This window comes from Oryctolagus cuniculus, chromosome 13 (assembly GCF_964237555.1).
Source record: "Oryctolagus cuniculus chromosome 13, mOryCun1.1, whole genome shotgun sequence".
NCBI classification, from domain to species: domain Eukaryota; kingdom Metazoa; phylum Chordata; class Mammalia; order Lagomorpha; family Leporidae; genus Oryctolagus; species Oryctolagus cuniculus.
In genome coordinates, this window is record NC_091444.1 from 31,674,016 (window position 1) to 31,696,751 (window position 22,736).

Here is a 22,736-nt window from a genome sequence, read left to right on the forward strand (position 1 = left end):
ATTACAAAACATCTAAAATACCCAAGTAGCTTCATGAGAGGTTCTGGTTCCAGCGGGAGACAGAATGAATGTGACACATGTGACTGTGATTGATACTTTAAGTAACTTGAGAGAAAACCTGGAATAATAATCATAAATCCTGGAGTGGAAAGAAAACTTAAGCCAACTCTTATGTACAGATAAAATGAAAAGTGGCACAGCAGATCATACTCCTGGCAGTTAATGTCGGTAACCAGTCCAGCCAAGCTTCAGAGAAAACAAACAAGAAAATGTGGCAATGCAGGTCACGGTTCACTATGAATAAATTTGTGAGTCAAATAAGTTTACCAATTTCTTTCTCTAACTTCTTTTGAAATATTGAAAATTTCCAAGACTTAAAGATAACAATGATTTTACTGCACTATTTAATATTGCCAATGGGCAGTACATTAAAAAAAAAAAAAAACAAACTAAAAGTACTTGCAACTCTATTTTTTCTTGTTTTGTTTTTAACTTTTTTTTTAACTTTAAGGTAAGAAGGAAGTATTTCAAGTATAAAGACAATGACCACTTATAAATTACACTCTCAAACATTGCTTTATTCTTTCATTATGTGTTGTACTGTTAATAATTGTTTACTACCAAAAGAAAAAAACTAGAGAAAAATCCAAAATATTCTTTGCTAACAACTTCATTTTACAATACCAATTTAGATCACTTTTCTCTTTGAAAGACAAAATACAGGTGAAAATGATTTTAAAAAGCATGTCACCAGTGATTTTTCTCTTTGCTATCTGCTTAAAATGAAACGTACTGAAGAGAAGCAATTGTCAGTTCAATTAATTACAAGAATAACAATTTGAAAGGTTAAAATAAATGTTCATAAAATGCAATATTTTGCAATCATGACTGTACATGGTAGACATATGTGCACAGAAGATACCCCTCTATGTACACATTATGCATATCTTTAACCCATTGTCTTAACTTCAGCTTAACTCATACTACACATGAGTTATAAAATCTATGCATTCAAATCACTGATACCATTAATTGGCAACTTTTAGTTAGCACTGAATCTCCTTCTAAAGAGCTGCCATACCATTTAGAAATAAAGGCAAACAAACCTGAGGGGAATGTAACCTTAAAAATTGTATTTGGGGAGAAGGAAGGAAGGAAACGACTAAAGCAAACAGCCTAATCAATATCAAGCACAACAACTACATAAAAAAAAAAAAGTCAAATTGCTAAAGTAGTCATGCTCAGCCTCTCTAAGGTATCGCAGGAATGGATAATTTGGATAGTAAGGGAAGAGACCTATGCACTCTCAAAAAATATAGCATAACCAGTGGGTTTGATGTGAGATACGAGATACCGCGGAATAGAAGAGTAGCTTTATAAGAGAGCAGAGGAACTGCCTCACACCTTTTTTAGGACATGTGAATAAATGAGATATTCTAAATCATGAGCTCCATTGGATACTTTGGGCTCTAAGGGTGCAATAGATGGCAATATTAACTATAACGATATGTAAATAATAACTCTGTAGGCTTCATATCTAAAAGGACATTTGATTTACATTAAACATTCTTTATTTTAATTGTGAGTGTGTATTTCTTCAATTAAGTTTAGGAACAACCAGAACATCAGGTTGGCACTGATTTTTCTTAATGGCTGAATGTGAAGGCATATCTCTAAGAAGTATGGGGGAAGCTTGGGATGTTGTCACTTCTCTAAGTGTTGCTTCATATATTCTGTAGAGTTTAACACATAAAAGGAATACAAAATATTTTAAGTTCTCTGGTAAGCCACATTGTAGGCTCCTGGTGTCAAGATTAAGAAATTTTTTTTTTTTTTGCAGAAAATATGAAGATGAATTTTGGGGTGTGTTAGAGAAGCCAAGTAAACTCTTTAGAGGGGTTGCATTTTAACTTTGGCTTAACTCATACTACAATATGAGTTATAAAATCTATGCATTCAAATCACAGCCATCCATAAAGGCAATCAAAAAAAACCCTTCATAAAGACTGAATATTTCATTAAGGAGTTCCCCCATAATAGCTTGGGAAATGCAATGCTTTTCTTCACTATGCAAGTTTTACATTCATTGGACATGATGGAGTGAAAAGAATTGCCACATCCTTGGGAGTCTTAAAACAGTCTCACAATGGTATCATCATTTGTTACCAGTTGCTCAGCATTTGACTTTTTGAAATTCTAGGAATTTAGAAGAACTTCAGGCTTTGGAATTAAAAAAAACAAAAACAAAAACAAAAACAAAAACAAAAACAAAAACAAAATGAAGCTTTTGAATAGATCTTAGAACACAATACATTATCATAAAGAAATTTTAAAATTGGAATATAATCTCCCCTCTTCCCCCCTCTTCATAGACAGAACATTTAAAAAATCATTAAAAATGGCAATTTTCTAAGTGACAAGCTTGAAAAAAATTAATCACATAATACGGTTACCACAGGGTTACTTTATCCCATAGGAATGCTTCAAAAAAGCAACTCATCTGCTATTCTACAGTCCCTTAACCAAGCTTTCCTCTTATAACCATACCTCCAGAAAAGAAAATAATTCTTACAACAAATGTGTACATTTGGCAAACCATCAAAGCTTCAAATTGTTTCAAATTCAAACTTCCCCCTCCCTAGTTGGCAGTCATTTATTTAGGGACCACCTGAGAAACGTTTATTAAATGTATAAACTTCCTTTACTACCTTGTAAGAATTCTTTTGGGGATTAACAAAATTCAAAAAACCCACGAGAATGATGTGATATTATTACATAAGTAATCTCAATCTTTACCCAACCAACATAGGTCACTATAAATACAACTGTTACTGTTAATAGTTATTAATAATGAAATTCTTGGTAATGAAGATAACAAATCACTTCATCTAAACCAAGAGCAATTTAGAATTTCTGACAGGAAGTAACTGATCCAGCAATCACTCAGTCTTTGGCACATGATGATCAGGACTTGTTTTGCTTCGTTTTAGAGGAATAGCTTACATCTCATTAAGCGCAAATTAGTGCTGTGCACTCCCTCTGTTCATCTCTTAAGTGGGTTGGGCCATTGTGAGAAATTTGAATTCTTGAGAGAGTCATTTTCAAATCTTCAAATGAATTTATTCAATATTCTAACAACTCAGTCCAATGATTAAAATCAAAACTCAGTTTAATGCATTTGAGTTGATCTTAAAAAAATAACAACTTTGGGAAGAAAGAGGTAGAAGTAAGTCTGGATTAATAGAGTTTACAGTTTAGTAATGGTGAATTTAAAAAATACATTTTTTATAAATGTATTTATACATTTAGATAACTATCTTATGTTCTAAATGAGGTAAAATTTATATTATCTGCATTAATGTTGAGGGCACTGTGGTGATAACAATGAAGAGGTTTACTTTGTCAAAATGTCTGAGGGAAATATTAATTGCTGCTTATCAACTGTGAACTTCATCCTACATTGTCCAAAGATAGAAAATTAATGGGTAAAATACTGGAAAAAAATCCTTACGAGAAAACCAAATTCAAGGGATATGAAAATTGTCAAGCCTTTCGAACAAAGATTTGCTTAGGACTTCACTGATGGGATAATAGGGTTTTTGGGTTACTACAGGTAATGAGGCTATGAAACATAATCCTTTCAGGCCGGCTCCATTTTAGAAAACTGTGGATGTGCTCACACTTGCCTGCATCACACTCATGCACGAATCAAGCAAAGCATTAGAGGGTACTGAAAGATGAGATCAAAATAAATAAGAGAAATGAGCAGCTCTTTATACCAAGAAATAACTCCAAAAAAAAAAAAAAAAAAGAAGTAAGGGGAGAGGTTTTCACTTTAGCACCATGAATTGTGATGAAATCCCAGTTCTAACACTGTGGCAGTACTGTGTGCAGTTAGGAAGCTAGAGTGACAATATTGAGGAAATGCAGACTTCTGCTTCAAAAACAGAAGTATGTTGTAATTTAAGGACAACAGGATCTAATGAATAACAAGTGTACAGCATTTCTTCTTTGCCTTTCTTCTTAGGTGGATTTCCCTGAATTGGGGGTCGTAGTTACAGGAGTGTTTTTTGGTAGAGGAAATCCAAGTCCTAAGCCTTTTGGCCTCTGCATGGCCTGAATGGGCTCAGAGATCCCTTTGCCGTCTCGTCCAAGGCCTGATCCAGGCATCCAGCCCATATTCTGAAGCATTCGGTTTCCAATGTTGTTTTCTAGGATTGGCTGGGCATTTTCACCCACAAGTCCTGAAATGATAAAGTGATAATTGTGCATTAATAGGGACACAGTTGAACATCTTAGGATATGAAAACCACATGCTTGAAACATTTTTTTTTTTTCAAAAAGGTACCAAGGAGGGTCGTTTCTTCATCTTTGGAAACACACACAGTAGTGAGATCAATGGAAGACAGATCTTGCTTGGAATTTCATTTCCACCACTTTGAAGCAGGATAAATTATTTAAGACCCTCTGAGCTTTTGTTTTCTCATCTGTAAAAAGCAGGTATACTACACCATACACTGCTTAGCTCACAGAAAGTTGTACTATCAGATGAGATCATGCATGAGTGGTCTTCTACAAGTTCATGGAAAATGGATATTATGAAAAAAATGATCCATGGATTTTAAAATATATTTGCAGCAAAGTAAATTCCATTGTTTCTGATTTTTTTTGAAGTACCTCAATATGTAAGGGTAATTGACAGTAAATTGTGAAGTACTCTACAAATGGATATTTTTTCTTTTTATTACAATTAAAGTCTCAATGGGTGATTCTGAAAATCACTAACTTATAGCATAATATCTTACATTTGCCCAGGACTTTGACATTCAGCAAAACCAAATTCAAACTAAACCCAAAGCACTACTGATGGCATTCTAAATTCCTAGGAATTTATATTCTTATAATCCCCTTCTTGTTATTTATTATTCAGTCTGTAAACATATGCATCCTTTAGCTCTCTTCTTTCCTTCCAGGTCCATGTTTTAATGAGTATAGAGATGGGTAAGGAGAGGAAAATAATATTGAAATTTAAATATATATGTATATATAAACATACACATATAATGTAAAAACAGATATATATCTCTCACCACATATAAATAGTCCTTCTTATTTCTTGCTCTTCCTTCTCCTTCTGTCTACCTCCCCTTCTCACCATCTTCATTATTTGGCAAGGAATAGTCTAGTGCTTGTCATGAGAATTAGATAGAGCTGTTGTTTTCTTCTCTTAGCAAAGACACCTGAGAAATGCATCTAATTTTAAGATTCTCTTGGATGACAGTTTCAAAGATAAGTTTTTTTATTTAAAATTGGATTTTAGGCCCGTATGGGAAAAGTTGAGCATATATACTGTTTGATTTTAGGGAAAAACTTAGGAGTATTAAATATTTGAAGTCAGTGAACTGAGAAATTAACAAATATCATACATGTCAAAGAATCACAAGAACCTGAGATCTTTCTTGTAACTGCAGGCATGGACTTGGTCTGTCTGCCCCAGGTACAGTATAGGTTAGTACTCCTTGTTTGGTCTGTATCTGTTCATACTGTAGTGGCAGCAATTAGATTATGGTACAAGAAAAGAAGATAGCAAGAAAATCTTGACCTAGCCAAATACTAACAACTAGAACCTTAATTACCAGAGCATTTCTTGTGGTTACTTCCTAACCACAAAAGTGGTTATCAGCATTAGAGACTGTAGATTAGAAAAAAAGATTAGAAAAGGTAGGTAGTGACTGTACCTTCATATAACCTTTGCTTTAGTGAGAACACATTCAGTCCCATCTCTTCCACCAGGGCTTCCCACAAAAGTGCTGTAGAGCTCTGGAGTTGCACACTTACGGGGATGCAGTGCTTGACTGACATTCCCTCCCTGGGCCTCCAAGGTTGAAGATACCTTACTTTTCAAAGATCTGCATGATGTTCCTAGTGTATCAATTGAGCCCTGGGTCTAGCATACTTGTATTTATGCCCTGAAATGTGGGCTGAATCTTCCTACAAGGAGGCTGAGATGGGCAGCTTTTGACAAGACTGCTCACTGCTTTCCAAAGCTTGTGAGTCACATGTCTTTCTAGGACCAACCTAGACCTCCCCCCAGCCCCCACTGACCTTTTCTATCATCACATATTTCCTCCCTGACTCAGGATTATGACACTGCACATACCCAGCAGCAGCAACAACAACAAAAGCTGAGAACTTCTGTCCCTTTTGTCCCTCAGAACTCCTTTTCTGAGCCCACGCTCATGATCGCAGTGGTGTCACAGACAGAAAAATCCTTAAGATTCAGTCACAACAAAATATTACCTATGGGACCCCAAAGTGCTCTATTTCTTGGCCTGGGTCATGGCTGCACAAATGGTCAACTAATCATTATTCTTTAAACATATATATATATATATATATATATGTATATATCTATGTGTTCTTTGGTATACATATTTCACAGCAAAAAGTGAAGTAATGATAAAAAGAACTATTGTTTGTTGAACCAGTAGTATATCTGGAAATTTGTATCTGGCATTCTGGCAAACAGCAGGTGGGTTGTTTCTTGTGGTTTTTGACTTGTAAAAGAAGGAAAACTGCAAAGTGTTGGAGATGAGTTTTCTAAGTGTAACTCTTATTTACTACAGAGCAATCACTCATTGATTTTCAGAGCCCCTTGTGGGACATTTTGGGATGCTCAATCTTCATTACATTTTAGGAGTGAGAATAGAATGAATCACTGCCATTTGCAAAATTTATTATCGGGAATTAAAGATTAAGTAAACAGTGACTCTGGACATATCAAATGGATTCTTACTTGGAAACAAGCACTTTAATGTGAAACAGAAAAAATTTCCATTACCTGTACTTTGAATGGCCATGTCTGAGGTCAAAGAAAATATACTGCATAACATTATTTACTGAGGGCAAAATATGTGTAAATAGAGATTATAAGTAGACAAACTCAAAGAAAAGCCATTTACCAATAAATTTTGTTGAGCAAAAGAGTAATTGAGTTTTTATTTTGAATTTATGTTTAAAGTGACAACCAAGGCAGGCTTCCAAAACATGTAATTTTTGTCAAAACAGCTGCTGATCGGGTATGCTAGGTTCAACAGTGCACCAGCAGTCAGTCTTATAACCCTGATTTTTTGGTGATAGCCATGAATTAATTCAATTTCATTCGTAAGCTAAAAGCATATCAGAGGTCTAATGTTGCCGTAGGCTACACATCTGTTTACTCACATTTCAGACACAACATTTGCAAAAATTCAAGTTTAAAATTTGTTTAATTTTAAGAAAAAAAATAAGGCCAATTTAAAAATTTCTACATAAAACTGCTAAATTATGGCCAATTTTCAGCTCTACAGTTAACAGCAAGTGAAAAGAATTCACTTTCATAATTTTCAAATATTTTGTTTCAATCCAGGGGTGGTCTGACTATTCTCATGTTTGTGTTTTTAATATAGGTGGAAACTAACTCATTTCCCCACCTCTATCTCTTATAATGCTGAGTTCACTTCTCTTCTTTAAAATAAAGTATTGTTTATACTTGAAACAAAAAAGGAAGAAAAAAGTGTAACAGTTAATTCCTCAAATGCTAAAGCTTTCCCCATAGAAATACAACCTAAAAAAGTCAAAAGTCACAAATACTTCATTTTTCATGGAAGATGATACTAGCCCTACTGTTGGTCTCTTATCTGTCTTTTATGAGATTAAAGCATGGGAGTGGAATAACTGTCTTAGCACAGTATATACCATAACCATCATTTCCCCTTCTTCTGCTCTCGCAGTGTTAAATCCTTTAAGTCCTTTTCTAGAAAGCTCTTCTGCTCTGGCAGTTTTCACAAAACATAGCCTGCAAACCCTTCTGCATGCTCCCACTCCCAGCCTGTATGCTGGATCTCTTGTTTCTATTACAGCTGAGTAGGTCCTTTCCCTTCAAATCTTCCAAAGAGTATTGTGGAGGGTAATTCACTTGCGTAATTGGTTCAAGAGATGAAAATCTTGTAACGGCCTCTCTTAGCCACTAATCTATCCAGCTGACTGCAAGCCTAATTGGCAGCTTGTTTAGTAATTTGGCTCTGAAAGTGTTGTATTGATGTTGGCTCAACAGCCAATGGAAGGGGAGGTGACACATGCTGCCTCCCATATAACAGCTAATGCACTAATATTACGAAGACACTTAGTAGTTTGTGGTCACTCTTTCTTCCCATCTTCTTTTTCTTATCACTTCATTAGCCAGCTGAGGGGCAGGGCTACTGATATCATTATTAGAGATGTTAGTAAAACAGCAAGTGATTCTCAGTAAACTCATTATGGGACCTCAATTCCATTTTCAATAAGGGGAGGGCCATGATTTTTGAAGAAAGTTAATAACTCGAATTTTTGAAGACAGTAACTCAACGAACAACATTTAGTATAATTTGAGATGTGAGATAGTGGTAGATGCTACTATTTGTCAAGGGCTTTAATTTTTTTAATACAGTAAGAAAGACTCACTGATTCAGACTACTTTGTATTTTATCTGCCACATTGCAGATATTTCTCATATGATTTCTTAAAAATAGTAAGTTCAAATAGTTAATTGCAACAATGGCAATTCAAAGAAACCAGCATCTATTTTGTAGAAAAGGAAAATGTGGTCTACTATTGACATATTTGGAGAAGGGAGTGTTCTTATAAAGAAATATTTTGTTATAAAACATATATTTATCATGGAATGATCATCAAAGCCACAAAAAAAAAAAAAAAAAAAAAACACCTTAGGGCCGGTGCCCTGGCTCACTTGGCTAATTCTCCGCCTGTGGTGCCGGCACCCCGGGTTCTAGTCCCGGTTGGGGCGCCGGGTACTAGTCCCAGTTGCTTCTCTTCCAGTCCAGCTCTCTGCTGTGGCCCGGGAAGGGCAGTGGATGATGGCCCAAGTGCTTGGGTCCCTGCACCCGCATGGGAGACCAGGAGGAAGCACCCGGCTCCTGGCTTCGGATTGACACAGTGCTGGCCGTGGCGGCCACTAGGGGAGTGAACCAAAGGAAGGAAGACCTTTCTCTCTGTCTCTCTCTCACTGTCTATAACTCTACCTAATAAAAAAAAAAAAAAAAAAACAAAACAAACAAACAAAAAAAACCCAAACACCAAAAACCTTAAAAATCTGTTACACTAAATTTGTAAGCACAGAAGGGTGAATATTTGCTGTAACATCATCCAGACCATATATTTCCTGCTTACTATGTACCTGGTACAAGGTATCAGCATTCTGTAGGTGATATCCATTATCTCTATTCTTCACAACAACTGTGCTAGGGAGAGGGAATTTAATGATTCTCAAAGAGATGAACCAAACTGACCTTGACCATATAGTGAGTACGGTAGGATTTAACTTTAGTTAAGGTTACTCCAAAAGCCTACACATCTTCTATTACCTGCACTGTCACCTGTTGAGAATTTTTAGTAGAGATAATGTTTCAAACAATATTTTATTTATTTATTTTAATTTTTAACAAAAGATTTATTTATTTATTTATTTGAAAGTCAGAGCTTTGGGGAGGAGAGAGTGACAGAGAGAGATCGAGGTCTTTTATCTGCTGGTTGCCTCCCCAGAAGGCTGCAATGGCAAGGGCTGAGCCAGGCCAAAGCCAGGAGGCAGAAGCTCCATCCAGGTCTCCTGTGTGGATACAGGGGCTCAAGCACTTGGGCCATCTTCCACTGCTTTCCCAGGTGCATTAGCAGGTAGCTGGTTCGGAAGTGGAGCAGCAGGACATGAATCAGTGCTTCTACAGGATGCTGGCATCACAGGCAGCGGCTTTACCTGTTATGCCATAACACCAGCCCCACAACTGTATTTTAATAGTTTGTTGGGTAATATGTGAATTGCAACACTAACTTCTCTCAATTTATATATGGAAAAATCATGGCATATATACACTGAAACTCTTGGAAAACTTGAAATAAATAATGTTTATAGTCTTTGGAAATTAAAAAGGTCTCCATTTCTATAATTTCTTTTGATCTTCCTTATCAATAGGAAAGGTGGGGATTATTGGCCCTATTGTATACATTAAACTGATGTTTCGAGAGGGAATGTACCTGTCTAAGTCAACTACCTAGTAAGTGTCCCAGTTAGAACATTTACTTAGGGCATCTGAGTGCAAATATTACTCTTTCTATTGATTGAAATAATATAGAATTATATCATCAATATGTTATATTCTGTCATTTCTTCTGCCACATTTTTGCAACTGACTGAGGTTTTATTCTATTCAGAAACTTTAAACTCCTGGAAAAAATTTTAGTAGCTTTAAGCAGTATAGCAAGTCTTACTAAAAATATTGTTCTATCTCCTGAAATACCTCAAGATTCATTTTTGCTCGTTAGAATTCTAGCTACTTTCACTTTCTTTGGCTTGTATCTAAATCATACCAGATGTTTTACTTGCATTTACTGTGAATAGCACATACTAGGTTTTGTTCTTTTATCCATTATGATAATCCCTGAAATAAACTGATACATTTACTCCATTTACATTTATTGTGATTACTGATACATTTGTATTTCTTTTGCATTTAATGCAATTTTTATATTTGTCTTTATTTTGAGAGGCACAAGAGTGCTCCTGTCTGCTGGTGTACTCCACATATGTTCACAGTGGCCAAGGCTGGGCTGGGGCAGGAGCTAGGAATTCAATCAAGGTCTCCCAAATGGATAGCAGGAATCCAATTACTTGGCCATTGGCACTGCCTCCCAGGGTCAGCATCAATAGGAAGCTGGAATCAGGCGTTGGAGCAGGGAATCAGACCTAGACACTCTAAAATGGGATGTGATCTCTTAACTAGCAAGTTAATCACTAGGCCACAGGCCCACCTTTTAAGGCTATTAATAATGCTTTTTCTATACATTTTTATTTCTTCCTTTCTGACATCTACTAATTGATTATAACAGCTTGGAAACTATACACTATATTTGTATTACTTTACAAATTACTTTCAAAGAGTCAACATGTCTATCTGACTTATTTCCTCAAATTTTATTCATCACTGTTCAGAATTTTAGTTCCATCTTATTAATCATCTCTATGGCCATTGTCACCACCATTATTACTATTTGTATACATTTAGTATTAGTTTAGCTTTAAGTACATGTTCAACAATTTTCATTGTCTACCATTCCTCCCGATTGCCATTCTTTTCCAAATCGATTATCTTGTTCCACTTAAGGTAAAGAATTTAGTATGGTAGGTCTTTACCTGAAAATCACTTTATTTTATCCTCATTGGTGGGTAATAGCTTAACTGGATATATAACTTAGATTAATCCAGTCATTTTATCTAAGTACTTTGAAACATTATTTCTTATCTTCTAAACTGTACTGCTGTTTTGAAGTTTACTACTTGTATAATTTCATAGTATGGAGTCTATATCTCTTCTCTTTGACTATTCTTAAGTTCTTCTCTTTACCTATGGTGTTCTGAAATTTTGTTATATATGTCTAATTATGATTTTATTTATATGTAACATTTCCTCACACAGACTTGGACTTCCCGACTTTGAAGATGTATTTTTTTTTATTTGAGAGACAAAAGGAGAGGGGGAGAGGTAATCTCTTCAGATTTCTCTTAAAATTCACTGTCTTTTGGCTGTACTAAAACTGTCACTTAATCTGTGCAGTTATAATTTTAAGATATTTTCATAGTACATAATACATAATTATTCCTTTTCATTTTTCTAAAAGATTTACTTATATATCTGAGAGGCAGAGTTACAGGGAAATAGGGAGAGACAGAAAGAGAGAGAGAAGGAATTTTTTCCATATACTTTGGTTCACTCCCCAAATAAAGTCAGGAGCCTGGTGGCAGGGGCCCAAGGACTTGGGTCATCTTTTGCTGCTTTCCCAGGTGCAGTAGCAGAGAGCTAGATCAGAAGCGGAAAGGTTGGGACTCAAACTGGTGCTTATGTGGGATGCTGGAGTGGCAGGTGACAGGCTTAACCTGCTCTGCCACATGCCGGCTCCTCCTTTTCAGTTTTGAAACTGTTAGTATAACATTTTTCAGTTTTGGTTTATGAGATCATCTTCAGCAGGTTTTTATTTGTGGTGGTTCTGTGAGGTTTGGGTTGAAGGCATGTACCTCCAATGTACATGTGCTTCAGGGATCTGTTTTTATCTCAATATTTTGACGTGATGTAATTTTAAACTAGTGACTCATGAGAGAATAACTTGTTGGTTACAAATTTTAATAAGTTTTCTATATGGAGCCCAGGTAAAAACATTATTTATTTTCCCCTTTTGCAAATAGGTGGGGTTTGTTTCTGCTCTGCTCATTTCCCAGGATGGAGCTTCCTGGAAGTTTTGACTTGACAAGGAGCCTCACATCCAGCTCCCAGATCTGGCTCTCTTCCCGTGGGAGCTCTAACAAACAGATTTCCAGATTTCTGAGATGGGCCACAGTATTTGTGGACATGGGGATGTGGTCCTCGTATCAATTTTAGATCTGAACATTTCTTTGTCTTTCCTGCATTCTCAGCTTCACGTCTAAAAAGATGGTAATACATTTTATTCAGCATTTCCAGTTATCCTGTAGTTAAAATCTTTTCTGATTATTTAGTTTTTCATATCGCCAGGAATGACTGTTTTTTTTTTTTTTAATACCAGTTTGTAATGTTCCCTAGCATGAATGCTAATGAGACTTGTTCAAGACTACTAAAATGCATAAATAAAGGGAGGTTTGGTGGTGTGTGTGTCTAGGTATTTAGGGTTGTTTATGTCCTAGGCTTCTGCTGTACATTCAGACACTCTGGTTTCAAACTTAGTAATATAGGAATGAATCATCTAGCCTAGTATGTAAGATGTGTGCATCCCACACTGGAGCATCTGGGTTCAAGTCCTGGTCTGGCTCCCTGCCAACATAGATCCTGGGAGGCAGCAGTGATGGCTCAACATTGCACTCCCAGCTCCTGGCTCCTGCTCTGGCTTAACTCCAGCTGTGTGGGCATCTGGGGAGTGACCCAACAAATGGGAGTCTCTGTCTCTCTATGTTTTTCTCTGTCTCTGTACTTCACAAAACAAAATAAAACCAAAAAAGCTGTAGCCACAATATCTCAACAAACATACTTAGATCTTTTAATACCAAATCCTTTGTAAACGGACTTCTCCCTAAAACATAGACCATAACCAATACTGCTGACTATTTTTTAAGAATGCTTATAATATTTCTCCTGTTTTGCTTACTCTTTTTTTCACCTTTACAGGTGACATTTTTCAAACTATTAAATGCATTCTGCTGGCAAACCTTCTAGTCAGTAGTTCTCAATTTCATAACAGTAAATCTACATCCTTTGCTACTGAGACCTCCACTATCTTTTGGTATGTGACTTTCAGGCAGAGAACAAGCTATACATAAAAAAAAAAAATCAATATCTAACCTTATCAATATTCATTTTACTTTGTCAATACAAAATACAAAGGTGAAAGAGCAGTAAATAAGCTAAAGCACTGAAATAAATTTGGTGTTCCTGTCACAATTAATAAATGTTCAACTGATAACAAGGCCGGCTGGTCTGGGGCATTGTAAAGTGGCAAAATTATGCTTCAAAGCTGTTGCTACAAGATCAGAAACATTTTCAGTATCGGCAGGTAAACTGGATCCGATTTTGTGTTCAGTGGGGACTTAGATTTTTAAAAAAATATTTACTATGAACATAATATATTATTATTTATCCTTAGGGTCATAAATTATGATACAAACTTAGTTTGGGATTATAAAGTTAAAATGCCCAAATACAATTTTCTAACATTCTTTTCTGATATACCTTTTCTAAAACTGCTGTTTGTATAATATTTCAAATATCAATTGGAGGGAATTACCAAACCATATTCAAGCTGTCAGTCTTTTAACTCTTACTCCCTGTTTCAAATGAGAGAGCTTTATCTTCCTCTGTATTTTTGCAGCTTAGATTTAATGTTGACTAAAGGCAAGATATATCTCAATTCAATTTAATGTGCTTTCTAAGAGGTCTGCAAGGGCTTGTAAAATGGCAAGAATATTCTTTAAAATAATTCTACATGTGAGCTTAACTTCAGAGGTTTACAAATTATAACAGATTCTTTATTATGTGACTGAGGATATTCCAGAATTTGAAAATTGTAATCTTCAGAGGCAAGATGATCTAGGATCCATAACCTCATTATCAAAGTGTATTTATGCAAAAGCATTTCTTATGTGAATTCAGATAATAATCTTCACCTTAGAGTTGATTCATTAGTGCTAGAAGATATCCTATTTAAAACTGAGAACTTTAAAATAACCTCAATCTCTTCCTCTTTGAGAGAAGCAGTTATGCATAGATTTAAAAAATACGTTGAAAACCAGTAATATCATTCACCTCCTCCAGTACTTTTTGAGTTAATTAAAAATGCATTACACTTCTACAAATTTTATCTTTAAATAAAAATACAGCAGTGTAATAAAAATTCTTACTGTTAAGAGAATCATGACAATTTTGAGATGTAACATCTCAAATATGCTGGTGAAAGTTTATGAAAAAAAGCTGTTTTAGGCTAACATTTAATGTTTGTACCCATACTCCATATAGATGCTTTCCTCTGATGGTACTCAGTTGTAACACCAAAACTGCCTGGTAGAAATAATTATATTACCCACGCTTCAACCACTGTGCATTTTCCTTCTCACCTCATGGGTGTTCAGAGCGTTTGGACCTGACTCACTGCTGACACAATGGTGCTAGTAGCATGCCTCAGACTGCTCTTGGGCTGTCTTTGCCACTAATGCTTGAAATCACTGAAAGGTAGGAGAATTCAGGGGACCATTCAGCTTTAATGGGAACGTTAAAGAATCCTCCGCCTGCCTTATGAAAGATTTGAAGGAAAGAACTTATGTATTTGATCTAGAATGGGCTAGATGAGTGTATCTCTTTATGAAGAGATAGATACTTCTAAAGTGTTTCATGAATATTCTGTATTTCTATATATCATAGCTAAATACATCTTCTATACAATTCAATGCACATAACAGTGAGTTCAAATCAACAAAAACAATAGGACAGTCTCACAAAGAGGCTGTAAGTATGTTATTATGGAAAGAGCATGGGGGTTAGGAATAACTGACCTAAGCTTGCATCTCCTCTTCCCATTCAATAATTATATCATCTTAGGTAGCTAGCCTAAACCTGCACCTTAATTTTCTGATCTGTAAAATATTAACAACATCTAGCTTATAGAGTTATATACCTAAAATCATAAAGTTTCAGGTATATAGCAGGTCCCCAGTAAGTGGTAAATATCACTCTATATAAGCACAAATGTGCTATATACACAAAACATTCCCCAATTCCAAATCCTGAAATTTCATACCACTAGAAGCATAAAGAGCAGATATTGTGATTAAATGCATGCCTTTTTAGTGTAGCCCCTTATATGGAATAATTGCATAAGGAATCCTCCGATTTTAAGTAATTCTTGAATTTTCTGGAGCTGAACTATGCAATGGGTTTCCTAAACAGAGAATGTAAGCTTTACATCTTTTACTTCCTTTAAAATAACCAGGCCAACAAAACAGAAATAACAAAAAAGGAAGGAAAAGAAAGAAAGGGGCCTGCATTGTGGCGTAGCAGGTAAAGTCACTGCCTGCAATGCTGGCATCCCATACGGGAGACAGTTAGAGTCTCGGCTGCTCCACTTCTGATACAGCGCCTTGTTAATGTACCTGGGGAAAGCAGCAGAAGATGGCTCAAGTGTTTGGGCCTCTGCCACCCCTATGAGAAACTCAGATGAAGTTCTTGGTTTCAGGTTTGGCCTGGCCAAACCTTGGCCATTGCAGCCATCTGGAGAGTGAATCAGAGGATGGAAGATCTCTGTCTCTCCCTCTCTCTCTCTCAAATAAATCTTAAAAAAAAAGGCAGGAAAAGGAAAAATCTATCTATATACACATATATATTTATTTCTTGTCACTGCTTATTCTATTGATATGGTTCTTATTTTCATAGTCTATATTTAACATCATTTTTCTTAGAAAAGATTGCTCAGATGAAAGGAAGTCAAGTGAAAGTTTATAAACCTGGAATGGTTAAGGATCCCAGGCAATAGGCCAAGGTTGTTACTCTTAGTTAACTGACCAAGTATCCACTTTGGCTGAATTTTCTCATAGATTTTGCTACATCATAAACCCATCATGGCTAACTATTTTATAATCCTGTGTGACTGTGTACATATTAATGCCCAGGTGACTTCCTTCTGTTACTGTGCCTCACTTACCACTGCTCTTGCATTACATATTAATCTTACTCAATATTCCATTTCCAAGCACAAGTCTTTGCCATTTCCAAAAGGCTTCTAGTTCCCTCTGGTCTGTACTGACTTCCCTCTTATTAACACTTGTGGTGTTCTCCCAAACCATGCACATAATAAGAATTACATGTTATCAGAATGATAACTTTTGCAGGAAAAATGAGATTTTCTTTTATCCTAAAGCTAATGATGTCTAAATAAGGGAAGATGAATCTAAGACCGCTGGGTGGCCAGGATTAGAAACTAGACTGCCACATGCATAAGCCAAGTTCCCATCTACTACTGCTACATGGGGCATGTGTTTTGAGGCTGCTGCTTTATCTTTTGAATTTTTTATTTATTACCATTTTGTCTACATATGCCTATTTCCCCAACAAGTCTGTAAATTTCCTAAGACCAAAGATATAACCTTTGAAATTTTTGTATCTGTTATTTCTTCACAGAAAGTCTTGCATTTGGGCAGGTGTGTAGCAAATACTTTATTGATTGGCTACCTGGAAAATTTGCAGAAGGAACAGGTAATACAACCTGACACCAAAATCAAATGATTTGTTTTAATTGTTTCTTGCAACTGCACTGCTTACAGATTATCTATTTTACTCCTGATGATTTATGAACTCTACACTGGAGCTCCACTCCAACACCTCCTTTTTTTTACCTGCTGCAGTAGGTCCAGGCAAAGGTGCAGCTTTTCTCCTCCGTTTGATATCTCCCGTGCATAAGGATCCTAAATGCATGCTTGTTTGCCTACAAATAATTATCAGAAAAAACTATTAACAAAGGAGGGAAAAAATGACACATAAATACACAGCTTGTATAATCTGAACTTAAATCAAAACATTCTCAACAAAGATGGAGCTGCATAGTAAAACCACCAATCTTGTTTATATCGAAACGTAATTACGTTTGTTGACAAGCGTTCAGCAGCTAAATGCGCCATCATAAATTGTTACTGGAATGAATAATATAAAAGGAATGCTTTTTAATTTTCAAAACTGGCAATCTTTCTGGCTCAACATAAAATCAAGCACTGTTGCTTCTGACAGGAAAATAGCTAAGATTAATTATCTAAAGAGATCACAATATTGTTGCTAGGTTATCAATTGGTTACTAATGCTTTACTGTCAGAACAACATTTATTACAGGAAAAGTATGATCAATTTCTTTTAGGATATTATGCAGCAGTGAATTCTTTTAAAACATTTAAAATAAATGGAAGGAAAGTGATGTTCCCCTTATAACCCATCTCATTAGAATTCTTTAATTAATTATTTACTAACAGGTGAGAAAATGTAATTTGAACACATTGATGCTTGTCTACTGCTACTGAATAGTCTAACATGAAACTGGAGTATCTTTGGAAAGCCATGATACATAAAAACTGAGAATGGACCTTCAGCTATCTTGGAATCAGTTATAGTTAGATTATTCTGTTTACTCTTTGTCTCCTACATTAAAGAGTTTTGTAAAAATAAGAAATGGGCCAACTGGAAATAAAAAAAGACTAAAAAAAAAAAAAGGAAAGGATTTAAAGGTCTTCAAATTTTCAAACTATGGAAGGATCTTGTGTTTGTTTCCTGGTTCATAATTTTTGATGTGGGTTTGGGTTAGGACCTAGGGATCATGAAGCAGAGATAAATGAAGCATGTTTACTATAGTACAAGTTCTTTCAGTAATATACTGAAACAGCTGATTTCCTGGTGTTTTCAAATATCCAACTTGAAAACAACCATATTATTACACAGAATATAAAAGGAAAAAATTGGTTCAGGTAAAAGCCAAGCTATATATATGAATATATGTACTATACACATACATTCAGAGGTTTTACTATAATGAAAAATTAGTACTGGGTTGTGGAGGCACAAAGTCAAATCACAATGACCAACCTGGATAATCCAAGGGATGTACATTTAAATAAAATATGCTGTGAGCATCTATCAACGTAGCTTAACAGTAAATGGAGATTTCTCTTGAAATTTTTAACAATTATAATAGTGCTACAGAGAAGACATATTCCTTTGGTGCCAAGTTAATTCATCCCCTTATTCATCAAGCATTTATCAGTAGTATTATAAATTTAGATTAAAACACTACAGTGGTGGTGAAAATAGGAAGAACAGGAAGAGGAGATGGAGGATACAAAGGGTATGGATCATTTAAATTCTATTATTGGAAAAATTTAAAGTTTGAGTGGGAAAATAAAATCATAAATATGTGAAATAAATAAGGACAGTGTTGGTGGTGGCATGCACAACCAACTTAAAAAACTACTACTAGAGATGGCATTATTTAGTCCTTACAACAATTCTAAACATATTGCACTGAATATATATCTTTTGCAAGGGTGTGTAGGAAAAATTTCAATGAGAAAACTATACCTTTGGAGTAAACCCTTCCAGTCATCTTATTCTAATTCCATGGGAGCTACTTTACAACTTCAGGTTGCAGATAACTGAAAGTAATGAGAAATAATTCTGTATATAGAAATGCAAATTAATTCTGTCTTGAGGAAGGACAGCTATCCTTCTGTTGAGAAGCCCAGTTTTATGTACATTTTCATGTTCATTTCAATATTCCTTTACTCCTTATAAAATATTGTGCTTCTCTGACTTCTCCTTTTTTTTTCTGACTTCTCCTTTTAACCTGTTGTAATATCTGCCTATTTCTCTCTTTAATTAATGAGTTAAAAAACTTTAACATGTAACAATTTTATATCTGAGTAAGAGCTGTGATTTTACCTTTTTGTACAAAATGATTCTATCTCATCATTCATGAAATCTCTTAGTGCAGACTGGAGTAAAGTGTATCTTAGCACAGCATATACCAGACAGGCTAAGACACCAGGAAAAACTGACAAGGCAGGGAAAGTACCCTTTTTGAAAACAGGAATAAGGTAGGAATCTGTATTCTGAACTGTTGTCCTTCCATTATGGAGCTCTGAGAAGTCCTCCCATAGACTCCCTACTTAGGATACTCTGCTATAATAACCAGTTTTGCAGTTTTAGCAGCTGCTGATCTGGTTTTTTTTATTTGCTACTGAAAGAATTTCTTTTTTTTCTCTTTTGTTATTTAGTTTAATTATTTACTTTTATATTATTCTTTTTTTAAAACTTTTATTTAGCAAATATAAATTTCCAAAGTACAATTTATGGATTACAATGGCTTTTTTCCCCCATAACTTCCCTCCCGCCCATCACCCTCCCAATTCCTGCTCCCTCTCCCATTCCATTCACATCAAGATTCATTTTCAATTCTCTTTATATACAGAAGATCAATTTAGTATGTATTAAGTAAAGATTTCAACAGTTGTGCCCACACAGAACATAAAGTGTAAAATACTGTTTGAGTACTAGTTATAGCATTAATTCACATTGAACAACACATTAAGGACAGAGATCCCACATGAGGAGTAAGTGCACAGTGACTCCTGTTGTTGACTTAACAAATTGACACTCTTGTTTATGGTGTCAGTAATCACCCTAGGCTCTTGTCATGAGTTGCCAAGGCTATGGAAGCCTTTTGAGTTTGCCGACTCTTATTTAGACAAGGTCATAGTCAAAGTGGAGGTTCACTCCTCCCTTCAGAGAAAGGTATCTCCTTCTTTGATGGCCCATTCTTTCCACTGGGATCTCACTCACAGAGATCTTTCATTTAGGGTTTTTTTTTTTTTTTTTTTTTTTGCCAGAGTGTCTTGGCTTTCCATGCCTGTAATACTCTCATGGGCTTTTCAGCTGGATCCAAATGCCTTAAGGGCTGATTCTGAGGCCAGAGTGCTGTTTAGGACATCTGCCATTCTATGAGTCTGCTGTGTATCCTGCTTCCCATGTTGGATTGTTCTCTCCCTTTTTTATTCTATCAGTTAGTATTAGCAGACACTAGTCTTGTTTATGTGATCCCTTTGACTCTTAGACCTATCAGTATGATCAACTGTGAACAGAAATTGATCACTTTGACTAGTGAGATGGCATTGGTACATGCCACCTTGATGGGATTGGATTAGAATCCCCCGGCACATTTCTAACTCTGACCAATTATTGTCATATTTTTCACTTTAAACTACATATAATTAATCAGATTCACAGTCTTGCAATTCAATAAACACATTCATTGAGAAACTCTATATAGAAGCACTGTCACATTCCTTCAATCCTTCTGAGCCTTTTTCAAACTCTGATATGTGATTAAAATTGAAAGCTAACCTAGCAAGCAATTTCACAAAGTCCCTGAAATGGACAGTAACAAAGCAGTCTTTTTCAATTAAATCTTTTTTTTACAATTTTATTTAAAGTATATAAATTTCATACAGATTCAGAAAGAATTTCTGAGTGGCAAAGAGTCTGCTCTGTCCAGAAAACTATGAGTAGTTCATGATGTCTGCAGGGCCATGATCTGACATGGGACTATATGTTACGGATGGAGAATGCTGGGGCTGGGTCATGGGGCCATATATGCCACAGATGTCCAGGAAGGTGTTTCGACTGTACTGAGGATGTGGGGTCATTATAGGTTTTATAGGAGAGAAAAGGTCTGGATTCACCAGCTGCTGGTAGGGAACTCGGGTTTGGCGGAGTTGAGAAGGAAGAGAGGAGATGTCAGTAAGGTTTCCAATAATCTAGGCACATATTTCCTCTTGGAGTACTCATTTTAGTTATAATGACTTCAGCATAGTACAAAGTTGCTGCATAATAAAACTTTGTATTGGTGCAACTAGGTAAGGATGTGGAATAGGGTGGAAAGGTAGTCCATGAATGGTCATAATTCTAGATTATTAAAAATATAGCCTGGTTTTATTTCAGATGCATTTATAGTTCAAATTAAGCCAGACAATTATCACCAGGAGAACCCCCATTAATAAACACACTTTTAGAAATAATTAGAAGAAATACTCGGGTGAATGTTACATAGAATTGCTCACTGTGACTATGAATAGGACATTGTTCTTGCAGCAGCTGTGGATGCCTGGAGTGTTCTAAATGCTTGCAAATCACTCTCTGAGGCTAACATTGCCTTTACAACTTTATTTTTTATCCTATTTAAAATTTATTAGGAAGGAGTGTTTATAAAGATAGTGAAAATCAAACTTCAGAACAACTCCCTCTTCTAAACCTTTTTCCCATTTGATAGCCCATAGCCATAGAAGAGAAAAGAAACCAATGTTCAAGGAAAGGAAAGTTAAACTCACCAGCAGTGAACCTGAAGACCTGAGTCCTAAGGAAACAGCTGGCTGTATTTCAATAATTCTATCAAAAACTGACTATCTGCTACAGCACATCGAGAAGTCTGGATTATTGATTAGTGAGATACCCTATTTAGGCCTGCCCCTCCCTGCTTTCCTTCAGACACCTGTGATGGAGTTGCCACAAACAACCCTAAGTGAGGTCTACTCTGTTATTTAGTTGTCATTCTTAATGTAAAACATAGCTGTTGGTTTTTTAATTTAAAATCAATGAATGTCTGAAAGGCAGACTTGTTTCTTCAGTCTAAATGAGTCACTTGTCTTTGCAAACCGGAAAACTTGGATTACTACTCAAGGTGATAGCACAATTTTTTTTTCTTGCTTTAGCGTTTTGACGAATGACAATAGAATGTCCTATGAAGAGGTTCAGTTATTAAAAAATAATGTTAAGACAATTTTGTCGTTCTCTGTAAGAAAATTACCAACAAACTAGATTGGTATATAAGGGTGTTCAAAAAGTTCATGGAAATGTCCATTATAGAAACTGCATAGATTTCAAAACATATTGAACCAAAATAAATGTATCTTTTTAATTCCACTTTCCATGAATTTTGTGAAGAACCTTTGTATTTGTTTCAGTGAGGGTATTTTCATGGGGGTGGGGGAGACAGAGGGAGACAAATCAAAACTAACATTGTTTTTTAAGTGGAAAGAATAAACAAATGCTTTTTTATGGATTTGTCAGATGTGATTTGAAACATGGTTTCCATATATTGGTTCTGAAAATTTTTCTATGAAATATTGTATTGTTTTGCTTTTTCAACAGATTTAACTTGATTTATCCCAACAGTCTGCAGCAAGCTATCCTTTAAAACGGTGTGCTGTTAGGCAGTTGGGCATCTTATCCAGAAGAAAAAAAAGTAATGAAGCCAAAACAGAAACACAAGCCTGAGTGTGAACCACCTTGCCTGAAAACTTGACTTTTGGCATGAGCTGACGAGGACCGAAGCAGGCAGTGTCAACCACAATAATATTAAAAAGAAGACAAAAGGAACGTGTCTCTTCATCGAATACATTTACAAATAGAGACTTTTCAGAGAATTAGACCCAGTTAAAGCTGCCCCCTGGATAAAATGTGTTCCCAAGTAGCCTCAGACAAGCTGCAGAGCAGAGACAAACAGATGTGACTGTGGGCCCTGGCGTTTGGCAAGAACGCTCACTGTCAGTTAGAGAAATATCGGCCTGGACAGGGCATCAGCTGCACAGAAATGATGCAGGTCTG

General features: G+C 35.7%; 1 protein-coding gene across 2 annotated transcripts in view; it reads right to left on the minus strand.

Moving 5' to 3' along the window:
• Window positions 1-557: 557 nt before the first annotated feature.
• GPATCH2 (G-patch domain containing 2) overlaps window positions 558-22,736 on the minus strand; it is a 180,601-nt gene continuing 158,422 nt past the window's right edge. Inside the window, exons 10-11 of one of the 2 annotated variants that reach the window (XM_002717402.5) lie at window positions 16,934-17,022; window positions 558-4,244 (exon numbers count right to left, since the gene is read on the minus strand). In XM_002717402.5, coding sequence (XP_002717448.1) covers window positions 4,024-4,244; window positions 16,934-17,022 — 310 coding nt within the window. In that variant the 3' untranslated portion in view covers window positions 558-4,023. Of the gene's footprint in view, window positions 4,245-16,933; window positions 17,023-18,656; window positions 18,731-22,736 lie in introns of those variants that run through there. The other variant, XM_051821342.2, reaches the window with a different exon arrangement.